Raw genomic sequence first — 14,303 nt, forward strand, 5'->3', positions numbered from 1 at the left:
CGCTGCTAATGGAGATCTCTGTTGCGATTTCCTTCAGCTTGTTCTCTTACACTTGATTAAATAATTATTTAGTTTTATTCATTTAACTACTAAACTATCAAGCGTAGACATTAATTATCTCGTACATTTAAAACCCAGAATTTTAATTCGAGACATTTAATATCCATACCCATGAAATAATATTTGCGATTCAAACAACTAATATATAGAATCTCAAACTACAAATGTCAACTTATAGCCCTAAACAATAAACATTGAGTTATATTAATTAAAATAATTATGAATATCAATTTAAACCATCACATTCTTAAGTGTCGATTTACGCCTTCATTTCATTCAACCAATATCATGTGAAACTTATAAATTGAGTTAATCAAACTTCAAAATTTTCTCGAGTGAATCACTATAGACCATTCATTATCATTCTTTAAAAATCATCTATTCACCCGTAAACTTTGTCAAATGACAATTTTACAAAATGAACAATTAGAGTAAACACTTGAATAATTCTCCAAACAAATTGTAAAAATTAATTTATTTTAAAAAGCTAAAGAATTGATATAATTATAAGTTTTTATCTCTCAACAAAACATAATGGAAGTGAAATTAAGACACTTGTAAAAATTCAAGACTTAAATTGTTACAATTAATTCATAGTTTAAATTACTAGCACTCTGTATAATTTAGGAATATAAATTGATATTTTAGTCATTTAAATTAAAACTTAAATAAAATAAAAATAACGCAATTAAAAAAAAAATCTTTAAACACAACTCAAATTTTGACGATGTAATAACTAAAAAGGCAGCTCAATCTATATCATTCGATAAGTGACGAACAAAGCATACAACGAAATAGTCTTGCGCCATCCCTCAAAATCCGAATGACTACTTTTACTGGATTCCCTTAAACATTAACTAAAAATCTCTGAAATAAAATTATTCTTCCAAAATCCTACAAAGTAGAAAATAATTCATCAACCTAAATAAATAAATAAAATAAAATAAGAAAGAAAAGAGAAGAAAGGATGAAAAACCACTTAAGTCTAACTAAAAATCTAGAGTGATTCACTTATGAAAGTTAAAGAACTTAATTCAAACTATAATTATTTTGAAATTTTAATTGACAACTCCTAAATTGAGATTTCTTTCCACTCGGAAAAGGAGTTAATGAATATATCCATATAAACATGAAATAGAAAATGCAGTTATAATGTAGGCATACAGTATTATAGCTCATCAAGAGACGTAATTAATAATAATAATAATAAGTATATGATAACTCCCAACACCATTCTCCAAAACCTGTAAAAATTATGTTGCCACAAGTGGGTGTTGGTTTAAAGATTGAACAAAAATAACCTGATCTTCTCTCCGTTTTTATATTATCATGTAATGTGGGCCCTCAATGTAATGTGGGCCCAATAATGGAGGGCTTGAGGAGAATTTGCTGTCATGAACCTGCGTATGAGAATCCAGAACCTTTCTAAAGAAGAAAAATACCTTATTTTTTCACAGATTTATATATCATGATGGTGTTTGTCAATAATTCACAAATAGGAAATTGAAAAAACTATATCTGCAATTGTTAATTTGGAGATCCAATGGAAAAATATTTTCCCTAGAAATATATTTACAATGTGAAAACTATGAGAATAAAGAACCTGGAGTTATTCTGTGTGGCTCCAGATATAAGTTAGCGCTCGAGACTTATTCTTCTACTTCCAGCTTTCTTTTGGCCTCTCATATGGGGCAGAGGTCTACACAGTCAGATAATTGGCTGCTACTCACAGATGACCTGAAGATTAAACTCCAACAAAAAATTTCTGCACAATAGCAACTATTCATTTCTCTCCCTCTCTCTTTTCGCAAGTAATTTACCGTCCTTTATTTACCGCCTCGCCAAGCTGACTGATAATGTTATGTTTTCACTTTTGGCTACAGAAAGTACATCCTTCGGATGTAATTTATCAGATGAAAGAAGTCAATGTTGATTAGAAACCTTGAGTAAGCTTCACCAGAAGAGCACCCCACCATGGCTGACCCAGTCGACAAAATGATCGGAGTATTCAGTGACAATATCGTCACGACTAACGTCAGTTCCAGACCGTTCTTTTACCTAAAACACACAACAAATCAACTGATTAGTTGATGTTTTTTTTCTTAATCCGTTTCTTGCAAGAACAAGAAAGGGTCACAAAAGGCATTAGTTTGAATTTGCAATGTGTCATGATAATGCTGGTCCTAGGAAGAGTAGGGATATCAATCCATCAATAATCCAACAAAACAAACAAATAAGTTATAACGGATGAGGATTCAGGATTTCAGACTAATGATGATAGAAAGAGTGAGCAATTCCATTTTTGGTTATTTTGTTTTATCTCGCTTATTTTGTCTCATTGTATTTCAAGCGTTAGTCTCTTTTCATTTCATCAATAAAAGCTTTGTTTCCATTTAAATTTAGAGAGAGAGGGATTCCAAGAATTGGTCTGAATCTAAACTGCACAATTGATTAAATATTCCGAATAAATACGTGACTTTCTACACTAGGAGTAAGGCAAGGATGGCCGTGAGATCTTGTCATATTTCCTTGTGTTTGATTGGGCAAACTGTAGTGAATTCAATTAAATTGATTTCCATCCTCTTACAAAAGAATATAGAATGGATATTTCAAGAACCAAACAAGTGAGACTAAATACAAACTGAAACTACTGACCTTTGAGCTCGATCCAGACTCACTTGCAGACGAAATAAAGTCAATCTTCATCTCACTTGCAACATTTTCCGATGAAAGACTGGTGACAGACCTATCAACCATGTACAATAATCAGTAAACAGATTCCTAGTAAGCGCAAGAACTTACAGAAGGCAATAACAAAGAATGATTGAGTTTGAGAAGGTTAAAAAAAGAAAACAAAGAGTGACTTTATTCTTATCAGATTATTCATTATTCTCAGGACAATCAAGCATTCAAATGTGAGACCACAGTAAGAAGCAAAAATCATAGCGAATGTGAGAACTGAGAGGCAAGCAAGCAATAAGAATGCTATTCACATCTTATAACAGAATGCACAACAAATAGAAATACCTTTCACATAACTCATCTTCACAAGAATTCCCAGACGAAGAAATCCAGTCTATATCCAGAAAATTAGAGCAGCTGCATGAATCCCCATGCTCATCATGACAAATACGATCATCTTCAAGCGTTTGATCATCCTGCATGTTTTCATGAAGTTTTCTAGTGCACACAGAGGGAGTATACCTATGACAAAGACCAAGACATTTGGTGAAAAATGACAATAAATAAATTTGTTAAAATAACCATGATATGGAGCTCTTTAAAATGAATTAGTATATTTGAAATGTTAAAAACTTATAACTTGGACAAATTTTAGGATAAATTGGATAATTACATGTTCTTGTCACATACCATTACATAAAATCCTACAATGTAAAAAGGAAAACCATAGGAAATGTGATGTTGACAAACCTGCAAAGAGATATATCAGATTCACAGGTTGAGACCTCAGGTGCAGACTCTGAGAAGCCTTTACTGCTTCCTTCATTCAAATGAGGAAAGGGCCTGCTGCTTCCATCATGTATATTCCCCATATCAGAGTCACTCTGACCAAGTATATTGCCATCTGATAGTGATCTTTTAAAAGATGTCCTTCAGGAGGGTGAAAAGTTCCATTTAAGAATTCTAATTACCATTCAACTCTTTAACCAAGTATAACAAAGATAGTATAGAGTTCATTATGTTATTTGTCATTTCTCATTTTATGTTACACATGATATGCTATCTGCAGAATGTCTGTCAAAATTCATTGAACATAAAGATGTACCTGAAATTCTCTTCAATAAGATCAGGAAAGCGCTTCCCAAGATCATAATGCTGGTCAGAGTCTAATTCCCACAAGGCTGGTTTTCCCTGCTGTGGCTGATAGTAACCTAAGAACCTGAGGAAATGCCATGTCAAATAGTTTGTTATTTCTTCCAAGTGCACAATTTATAAAACTTGCTGAACTATATAAACCTCTGACTTACACGTTAATGGCACGTTGTTTCTCAGCATCTAGGTATGCATTGCTGCAATAACGTTGTAGTGTTCTGAAAAACTCCTGAGATTGTGTGGCAGCTTTCCATTGGCCTCTCCTCTCAGAAAATATCTGTTGGATGTGAATTCAAAAATATAAATGGATAATGGCCAACTCAGAGTGGCAGATCATACGCAAGCATGAAAAGAATAGGACATGCTAAAACCTATTTAGTCGGGCTAGGGACTTCACAACCAAAAATTATTATTGGTCTTCTAAACTGTTTAATCAATACTGCCACAAAGAAATGTGGGTGTAAAGATCCATAGCATTGGGTGTCACATGATAACACCGAAAGTATTTAACTCTACATGAAGGAGTCGACAGTTGAATAAATTAATTTTGTTGTTTCTATCGAACCTATTTTTTACTCACTAGAAGAGGCCTTTTTCTTCTCTTTTCCCATCTAAATCAGGAATCCAAGTTGACTAAGAAAACTCAATCCTAACTATATAGCTGAAGTACAGAACTTGTTGAAGAAACATAATTGATGCTTGACTAAGATTCTTCATTTTAATTAAAAAAAATGATACAAGCCTGTATGATCCATAAAGAAGTACCTTATTATGTGCTGCAGAGCCACCATACTGTAATGCAAGGGTATCCCCCATGTTCTCATAAGCCCGCATCAAATCCTCCGCCAAAGGGTTGTCCAGATCAATTTTTGGCGAATCAGTAAACCCTAAAGTATGTAATTGACGTCCTAAAGCAACTAGCCCATAGGCATATTGGGCGACATTTGTCCGGTCTAAACAGTCTATACAATTGGTCCTAAGGACACCGTTTTGAAACATTGCAACTGGATGATTTTCAAGTATACCATTAGCATACACCGTACTACTAACATCTTTTTCTGGATTTTCTTCATTTTCTTCTTCTGTAGATAGATTCTCCATGGAAGAATCAGTACCTTGACTTTTCCTGATACATTGAAACATAGGCAATGTTGGTCAAACATATTATGCAAAATGGGGTAACAACCTAGTACCATCCTTACATCCAAATAGGCAAGTATGATGGAACGAGTTTCATGCACCTACTAATAAACAACTATCTGTAAAACTTACTTAAAGTAGGTCCAACTTAACAATTCCCCTGAGCTTAAATTGGACGCTATCTGACAGTAGAAGATCCCAGTTAAGTTCAAGGCATATGTAGCAACCCTTCCAAGTTGCATTAAGACGTTGGAAGCTTTGCTGCAGAAGAGTTCGAAAAAAATCATAATGACATTCACATGAAATTAAACAATTTCAATAGAACATCACTACTGCTAAAAACAGAATGGCTATAATACCTTTTCGCATGTTTGTTCAAATCCCAGTGGAGAAATCTTAGACGGTTCTCTGCAGATAAACTTTTATTTATATATCTTATAGCATTTGCAAACTCAGCACGGAGGACACTTTCTCGTGGCTTCTTCTCGCGAGTCTATTTCACAAATGATTTCAAAGATAATAAGGAGAATTAAGTAAGACCATTGAAAGAAAAAAGAAGACTAAAGATTGAATAATAGAAGTCACATAAACACAAACAACGAGTGCAACTTAAAGCTAGAACATAAAACAAAATCGTTAATAAGGAAATACCTTAATCAAATTCAATATAATTATTGGATTCCCATATCTCAAAACGAGATTCTCAAAGTGTAGTCTCGTGGCTTCGTAATTCTGATCCTTCTTTGACACTAGAAGGGAAAAGAGATTTCAGCAACAGATTAGAGAAGTTACCACTAAACGAACACAACATAAATATGTCACAATCATACATATGATATCAGGCCTAATATTCAGCCGTGAGGTTTCCTGGGACCAAAATAGGGGGATTGATCCTCGATTTTGCACCACTGAACTTATTTGAGTCGGTTGCCCATTGGACGCATCTTCGAAAACAATCTGCTCTGTCTCAACATCATTAGCTACTCTTCCCTTCTCGTTAACGCCTCTTTTTAGAAATCTTCACAAATTAACGAAATAACAAAATGTGAGACAACTTGCAGGACAATTTATAGTCCGCAGGCTGCACATATAGACATAATAAAAGCCTAAAAGACAATGGTACATAGAGGAAAAGATAGTTAAACCCTAAGGATCTAGGTGACCATACTATCCTGCTTGGATGGACATGCACAACACAAGGATTGTAGTCAGATTATGACCAGAACTCGAATATGAACAATACCATGAACTTAATCTGGTTGCATGAGTCCGCAAATGCAGTACTACATACCTTGTACCAGCATAATGACGTGATCGTCTAGCAATGAGTGTCAACTTGAAATCTCTGCCAGAAAGAGAAAGATCAACCTGGACAAGCAAAGGACAAAGTATTTATTGTCTAAAAATCTGGTTTTGTACTAAAATGCAAAGGAACCTGCAGAAGGGCTCAATAGAGAATGTAACATTTTCTTTACAAAGAGCCAAGGAGAGGAAAAGAATATGAAAAGAAAAATGCAATAGAAGAAACAATCACGAAAAAAATGCAGTAAGAGCAAAAGATGAGCACAATTATGAACTAAAATATGAAGCAAAGGCACTTCAACTCCTTATGGAAACAACAACGGCTGCCAGCTACACAATAGTTCCCTTTCTGACATGTTACTAAAAGCAAAAACGTTTATGTAAAACATCCAATAACGTGCAATATCTATAAATAATAAAGACATACCTGTTTAAAGAAACCATAAACTAAGGCAACAGTCCACATGGTATTCTTGAGAATGTTCCGGATTCCACGAGTTAAAAACTCGTTCCAGACAAACATTGTATCATAAAGTAAATGTCCTGTCTTATTATCACATATGTTCTTTTGCAGGCAACGCATGACATTGTATGAGTAGCTGAAAAAGAAGTCTTTTCTAAGATCCACTGTGCGTAAGAGCTTCTTGTATCTAAAATCAATAAGAAGGAGACAACAAGAAACATATTAGCATCAAATTAACAAAAAAAGAAAAAAAAAACCTTGTAAATTTGATGAAAGACAAAATGGAAAAGAGGATAACATATTGAAATGCTAAACCACAAAGAAAGAAGGAAAGTAACTTTCCCCTCTCAAACCATACTACCTTGCGTTTATTCGACAAGTAATACAAACATCACATCCTGGTAACTGGCAAGTAATAAACAGGCACTACCTTTTATATGAAACTTCTAAAAATAAGGATATATATTTATAGTAGAGCTATATTCATATTATTAACTTAAAATACGAAAGAAAAGATCCACTTTTGCTCCCAAAAAAATATAGGGAAAAAGGAACGAGAACCCATATAACAGAGAAATATGGCAACATTTGTACAAGAAATTGAATCAATTACTTTACACCGAAGGGTGTATTAACAAAATAGACTACAGATAGATTACCTCCACGGTGTAGAACTCAACTACCTAGCAAATGACAAATAAAAAAATTATTTCCAAGAGTTCAATTGTCAATGTCATCACAATAATATAGGACCACAGAAATCTAATTGAAGTACATATGGACACTATTTCTCAAAGCTACCCCTTAGGTCTCCTTAAGAACCAAGGACATATTACATTTACATGAAAAATGGACTAAAGACCTGTTTTCATCCTTAGAAATAGCCAAATTGGACCGGGCAGTAGAATTTGGAATTGGAATCATTTCACTCTTCGAAATTGCATAAATGGCATGGCCGCAGATAGTTCCAATCTTTCTTCGCTTTGTTATCAATATCATGTAATGCGGTCCTAAAAACTTGATGATACCTGTAACGGGAGAAACCTTAAAGTTCTGAAGAAAGAAGAACGAAAAATGTGCATAAACAAACACATGTCGATAACATACCAACAATTCCATAACAAGTGGTCACAAATTTAAGCCCACCCGTTAACCTGTTTCCTTCGTGTATCCGTTTCAGCAGGTCAAAGCACTCATTATCCGTGTATGTGGTAGAATCTTCAAGAATGTTCAGATCACTAGGTTCCAATCTGCTGATCTTTAACACTTTCCAGAACGTTCGGTTCTTGTCTCTTCCAATCAAATAAAAATTCTGTTACACCCAAAAATGCATAAGATTGTGGCAGGCATTTTGTAATATAAGGTTAGAGAGTAAACAAAAGAAACCAGAAAGGATATACCTAAACAACCCATTTAGAGAAATAATTCCTTAAAAGTTTAAAACGTCAATTTTTTTCAAAAAGAACCAAAGCATACAAGAAAATCTTTGAGCAAGTCTACACAAGTTCAAATTGAAAACAGCACGTCTTCTGAAGATGTCGATTTCCTCCTCTACTCAGATCCTCGGACTCCAAAATCACACAAATCGTGCCCAAGGAGGCCACAGATCCATTTCGAAATACCCATGAGAAGAATTAAATGAAAATTACCCGATTCCATAAAACAAATCAAGAATAGAATCGTGCTCAATCAAAACCAAGTTGATTAATAGATTCGGAACTTCAAAAACTTATGGAAATAACCAGAAAGATTGTATAAAAATCAGATTAAAGATACAAAAAAAAAAAAAAAAAAAAAAAAGCGCGTTCTCAATTTTTTAGCATGAGATATTTACCGAACGCGTCTCATATAGCCTGAATTTCTGCAAGCAGTGAGAATTGGGATCAGGTTTATCATGAATCCAGCTTTGCTGCTCAGTCTCCGCACCCATAGTTTTGATCTCCGAGCCTCAAGGCCCGGCCTCACCACCAAAAACCAAACTCACAACCTCCCTCGCTGCAGGAAAAATCCTCAAAAACCCTCAATCAGTAAAACACTCGACACACATCTACCCTCGCAAGACGAAGGCGAAAGAGAAAATGCTCAAGAACAGTAGACGCCATAAGAATGAAAGCTCCAAAAGAAGAACAGAACAACATCCAAACGAGAAGATAAAGAGGAGAAATGACGCAGCAGAAGAAGTACAAGAAGTCAAACCGGTAGTGAAAGGACGAGGATTTGCAGCTTTTTAGAAGAAATATAGATGGAACCAGTCAGATCGTACTCGTTATGAGGAAGGAGGAGGAGAAGGATGAAGAAGAAAGGGCAGACCAGAGGAGGCTGCAGCAGAAAAATGGCAGAAAACAGCTTCGAAGACTGTATCCACACAAAATTAAGGTAATAATAATAAATAAATAATAAAAAATATATAAATAAAAATAAATAAATAAAATAAAATCAAAATTTTGGGGGCGTTTTTACTTTTCTTCCTTTTAAGTTAAATTTAAATTGTAAAATCGTAATTAATTCGCCGTTATACTAATAATAAGCCGCCCAATCATTGTGTTCTTTCTGGAAACACTTCCATTGGTGGGTAACTCAATTACTGAGTCGCACGAGTCAATGAGTTAACTCAGTCCGATTCAGATATTATAACTCGTTCCATGTCATTTGTCGCTTTGCAATAAGGCCCAGTTTACACGACTAAAGATGATTTTGGGGTTCACGTTTTAAAGCAAGTTATTTTTTTTTAATTTTATTTTTTATTGCTCCGTTTCCTGTGTTATTTTGTCCTTTTCATTTATGGCAATTGTTTATAATTTTTTTTACCATTGCGTGGAGGAATGTCCTCATAATTCACTTTAAAAACAATTAATTGAAATGTCTCTTGTTTAATAAGGATAAATTCAATAATTTAGACTAGCTCGGTAACCATTCGATTTATCAAATAAAATATATTTTCTTAAATTTGCATTTCTTTTAAATAAAAGAATTGAATTTTTTTTATCAAAAGATAAAAAACACTTTTTAAATTTATGATCTCATTTGATAACTATTTGATTTGTTATTTTTATTTTTGAAAATTAAACTTATAGACACTATTCTTGCCTTCAAATTTTTCTGTTATTTTTTATATCAATTATTTAAAAATCAAGCCAAATTTTGATAATTAAAAAAATAATTTTTAATTTTTTTTTAATTTGATTATAAATTCAATCCTTATACTTGAGAAAAATGCTAATTATTATAAGAAATAGGAAGAAAATAAAGTTAATTTTCAAAAATCAAAACAAAAACAGAATTATTACCAAATGTGACATCATTTTTAAAACATAGCACATTGGTAGAACCAAAATTTTAGAGGTGTAAGAAAAAGTAGTTGTATTTTTCAAAAATAAAAATCAAATAGTTACTGAATTGGTATTTTAATAATTAAAAAAAAAAGAATAAAGAAACATATTGAAAACACTTCTTGAAAGATGAAAAGCGAATATGCCTATGTTCCTTCCGTTACCCATCTTGCTTCTGCTTGCTTGGAGTCTTCTTATTAGCTAATACAAAAGTTCCACGGCCATTTCGTATCCTATAATACAAACTTCTTTCTTTTTTCTTCTCTTCTAAATCTTAAATATTTTATTGAACTTATGTCTAATCCCACCCCAAAAAAAATGACAAATATGTACTATGTAGAATATATTTGAACATACAAAATTTGAAAAACGAAACATGATATGACGGACTATTTAGAGTAAATTTTGGATAGGAATATTTTTATCGTCTAAAGTTATGGTTCAATACTCTACTACCAAATTTCCTGTATAGATAAATTCTTAACATTATTATTAAGATCTTTGCTCATACTTTTATTTTACACATTTTACGCATGTTTTTTTCCGCAACACTTAGTCTCTCAATTAATATTTTATACGCAATTTATTTTCCTTAATTCAATACTTTTTGTAAATATTATAATGTAGCATTTGTCAATTATATACCTATTCAATGATCATATTTGGAAATTTTTTATAGAGATATTTTCAACATCTGGTCTATAAGCTAAGTTCATCATCATAATTATGCCAACTCACAATCTATTATTCCATACATCTATCACACAACTAATTATTGATTAAATAGTGTTTAATGAATTAATGATAGATTAATCTATCTCTACTTACCATTTACTACTATAATGCAAGAAGGTATAAGTTACATCTTTTCAATACCAAATCTAATATATTCTCAAAATTTTATGTTATTCAACCTTTTGTCTATGAATAGCCATATAGTTTTTTGTTCCTTATATATGTTTTCTTATCATATATATTGATTTGCATACACGAAGCCTAAATATTTATTTGAACTTGATATGATTGAGTAGATAAGTTGAGTATAGTTCAATTAATTGAAATATTAGTCAAGTTCGATTAAGAGTTGAAATGTCTGGATGTCATCAATCTTATATTTGTAATGTTATATGATGATTGCAACCAAAATTTTCCAATGAAAATTATTGTTTTTTTTTTTTTTTTTATGAAATTCTTTGCTTGCACAATCATCAAACATGATGCTTAATCAAAATATGAGAATTAATAAAAGGAAGCAAAGCTGGCCGAGAAATTGAATTTTATCAACCCAAGACCACTTCAATTAATTCTAGAGAAATCTATTTTTTTATTCTCATTTTTTTTTTTAAATATTAGTATTTATGTCAAACGTTAAAATAATATTAGTGGATTCACATAGGATAGTGATTTGGGTACTAATTAAATCAACGAAATGAATATGGAAGTGAAAAGTTGACCGTGTGATGTTGATCGAACGGTGAGGGGATGAGAACTTGAAGGGGAGATTGACATGTTCAAACGTGGCCAGATCGTAGACGTGGCTGGAGACAGCTGGCAGTTGATGTGGCCAATACGTGGACTTTTTAATTTCCACAACGTGAAAATGTGCAAGCCACAACTAATTTTTGTCTTTCTTCTCCGGCCGACAAAGAGGCCACGTGTCCTGTCTGTGATGGGTGGAAGAACAAATCATTTTCTCAGGATCCCACTGGAAGTATATCCCACTCGCACTTAGAGGTTTACTTTTGTACTCGCTTGCTGTGCCTGCCACGTGACTTTCTCCCTCTGTTGATTCTTCGCTTTGTCATCGTAAATCACGTTCCTTGAGAAAATGAGGTTTGAACCAATCTTTTTAAAAGGAAAAAAAAAAAAAAACAAGTTTATGTTATTGTTTAGCGACGTGACATTCTGATTTCTATGATAAAATTGAAATCAACATATGAACAAGAAATTAACCATTTTATAGCAAATGTTGATGTTGGATTAATATGTCAATGTAAGGTTTTATGATTGATTTTATTGAAATATGGCACAAAATTGTGGATGATTATGATTTAGATCATGTTTGGTAATTATTTGATTTTTGTTTGTGTTTTTAAAAATTAAATTTATTTCATCCACATTTCTTATCATATATGCATTTTTCTTAAGTATAATGGTTGAATTTTTTTTCCAAATTTCAAAGACAAAAATAACTTCTTGAAAGTTATTTTTTCAAGTTCTTAAAATTTGACTTGAATTTTTTCAAACTATTGGTGAAAATTAAATAAATAAAAATGAATAAATTTAGAGGTAGAAGTAGTGTCTATAGACTTAATTTTTAAAAACAAAAATAAATAATAAAATAATTATCAAAAGAGATCTTAATATACTATAATGTTATTAGACTTGATGAAACAATGGATATAATCCCAATAACTTCGAACAACTATATGAATCAAATTTTGTTTGAAATTTTTCACTCTAAAAGTAAGAATAAGATGCCAATCTTTTAGAAATTTAAGATTCTAACATGTGAAAATACACCTGGAAAAGAATCAAGCAAAGAGTATAGGAAAATTATGAAAGAAATTGTGCGAATAGTAAATTTGTATTACTTAATTAAAATTTTGTTGTATTGTCAAACTGGTGCTAATATTTCACTAGTTCGTAGTGATTTTTTTAAACAAAAGACTCTAATTAACATATACGTACATACTCACAAACGAGCCAAATTAAAATGAATTACTATACTTTTAAAGACTTTAATTATTTATTTGTTTCCACATTTTTTTTTTCAATTTCATTCCTTTCCTTTCAACATAGCAACAGCAAGATTTAGAATCCAACTTATAACTTTATGAATTAATGTCAATTATTGTCGAAGTTCATTTATTTTTACATGCACTATTGCCTTTTTTGACCTCAAATTTCAAATTAATTAATTAATTAATATTTTAATGATAACAAACTTGTTTTTATTTATTAAAAATTTGAATGTTTTGAAGTGCCTATTGTGTAGAGTTTGAAACAACGATTTTAACGCAAACGAATAAGATATGACTGAAACAAGTTCAATGAAAAAATCTCGATCTGATGACATGACATAGGTTTTCTCATCAAAGTGGATCAATTGAAAGGTTCGTTTGGAGCGGAAGGTGACACATGTTGGGCTTTTGATTTTTGTATTGGTTTTTTTAAAGAAATGATTTTATTATTATTTTATGTTTGTGTTTATCGGTTAGTTTTGGACACATGATAGGTTTTTGCTTTTGTTGGATTTTTAAAAAGAAAATGATTTTTTTTTTAAAAAAATAATACTATATTTTATTTGTGTCTAAAGGCTAGTTTAGTTAAAAATCTCCACTATTGATTTTTCTTTTCCAAGATCCAATGGTCAAAATTAAATATGGTTTTCAACAATTTTTCTCTCTATTTAAACTCATCTTCTCCTCCAAATTATAACAAAAAATTTTATTATTTTCAATCCTCCATAATTAAGTCACTGTTGTTGCTCTCCCTCTTAGCTTTAATTTTCTTCTTTTCAACTTCTCATTGAGAGAGATATTTTATGTTGTGAGGATTGATCCATTGAGTGTTAACTTTGTAAATCTACTCTTCAAGAGAGTTTTTCTCGTATTGTTCTTCATTTTCAAATTAATTGTAAGGGTTGCTCTTTATCCCTAAAAATAGTGGTGGTAACGGTTTGATCTTCAATGGCGGAAAGGATCATGTTCGTTCTTGCTCTTGTAAAAAAGAACATTGTAGCAGTTCGACTCTAAGTTTCTATAAAATATATTATATAATTTATTAATATATTTCATTGCATAAAATTAATTGCTATAGTCTGTTCTTGAATTTGTTTATGCCAATTTATTGATCTTTTTTAATTGAATGTATTTTCATAACATTTTTGTTTAAATTACTAATTAACAAAAATTTGTTAATTTATTTAATTGGGCTCACATTAGTAAAAAGTTTTCATTAAGTTAAATAAATCTTGTTCATCCTCTATAGAGTTGCCATACTGATCCTACATGCCCTTCATGTAAATGTCAAGCACTAAATTCATTATAACATACATAAATCATTTAATTTTCTTAAATTGGACTTCCTTTTTTATTTTATTTTTTTTAGAAAAAATCGTTTTGTTAGGTTAAATCATAAAAGGTATCCCTAAATTTGAGTGTAAATTTCAA

General features: G+C 31.7%; 1 protein-coding gene across 3 annotated transcripts; it reads right to left on the reverse strand.

Moving 5' to 3' along the window:
- Positions 1 to 1,482: 1,482 nt before the first annotated feature.
- On the reverse strand, positions 1,483 to 10,231 carry LOC120085725 (phosphoinositide phosphatase SAC2-like). 3 transcript variants are annotated; one of them, XM_090317642.1, is made up of 17 exons: positions 8,996 to 9,479; positions 8,634 to 8,794; positions 7,907 to 8,111; positions 7,662 to 7,827; positions 6,764 to 6,986; positions 6,326 to 6,402; positions 5,865 to 6,052; positions 5,686 to 5,783; positions 5,394 to 5,527; positions 5,167 to 5,295; positions 4,660 to 5,020; positions 4,050 to 4,171; positions 3,848 to 3,961; positions 3,493 to 3,672; positions 3,088 to 3,264; positions 2,716 to 2,806; positions 1,483 to 2,118 (listed from the first exon to the last, which is right to left on the reverse strand). In XM_090317642.1, the coding sequence occupies exons 2-17, from the start codon at positions 8,727 to 8,729 to the stop codon at positions 2,014 to 2,016; spliced, it is 2,466 nt and encodes an 821-aa protein (XP_090173768.1). In that variant the 5' UTR covers positions 8,730 to 8,794; positions 8,996 to 9,479; the 3' UTR covers positions 1,483 to 2,013. The 3 variants fall into 3 exon arrangements, with proteins under 3 accessions (XP_090173768.1, XP_090173770.1, XP_090173769.1); XM_090317644.1 differs by having other exon boundaries at positions 3,493 to 3,657; positions 8,996 to 9,251; XM_090317643.1 differs by having other exon boundaries at positions 3,493 to 3,657; positions 8,634 to 10,231.
- Between the last annotated feature and the right edge of the window lie 4,072 nt (positions 10,232 to 14,303).

This window comes from Benincasa hispida, chromosome 9 (assembly GCF_027475165.1).
Source record: "Benincasa hispida cultivar pf3 chromosome 9, pf3_genome.v1.1, whole genome shotgun sequence".
NCBI classification, from domain to species: Eukaryota; Viridiplantae; Streptophyta; class Magnoliopsida; order Cucurbitales; family Cucurbitaceae; genus Benincasa; species Benincasa hispida.

Coding starts and splice junctions, on each gene's coding strand:
- LOC120085725 (XM_090317642.1), bottom strand. CDS start 8,729: ATGGGTGCGGAGACTGAGCAGCAAAGCTGGATTCATGATAAACCTGAT. Junction 5,784..5,864: donor TATTAGGCCTGATATCATAT/GTATGATTGTGA, acceptor TTTCCCTTCTAG/TGTCAAAGAAGGATCAGAAT. Junction 5,528..5,685: donor TTATATTGAATTTGATTAAG/GTATTTCCTTAT, acceptor TTTGTGAAATAG/ACTCGCGAGAAGAAGCCACG.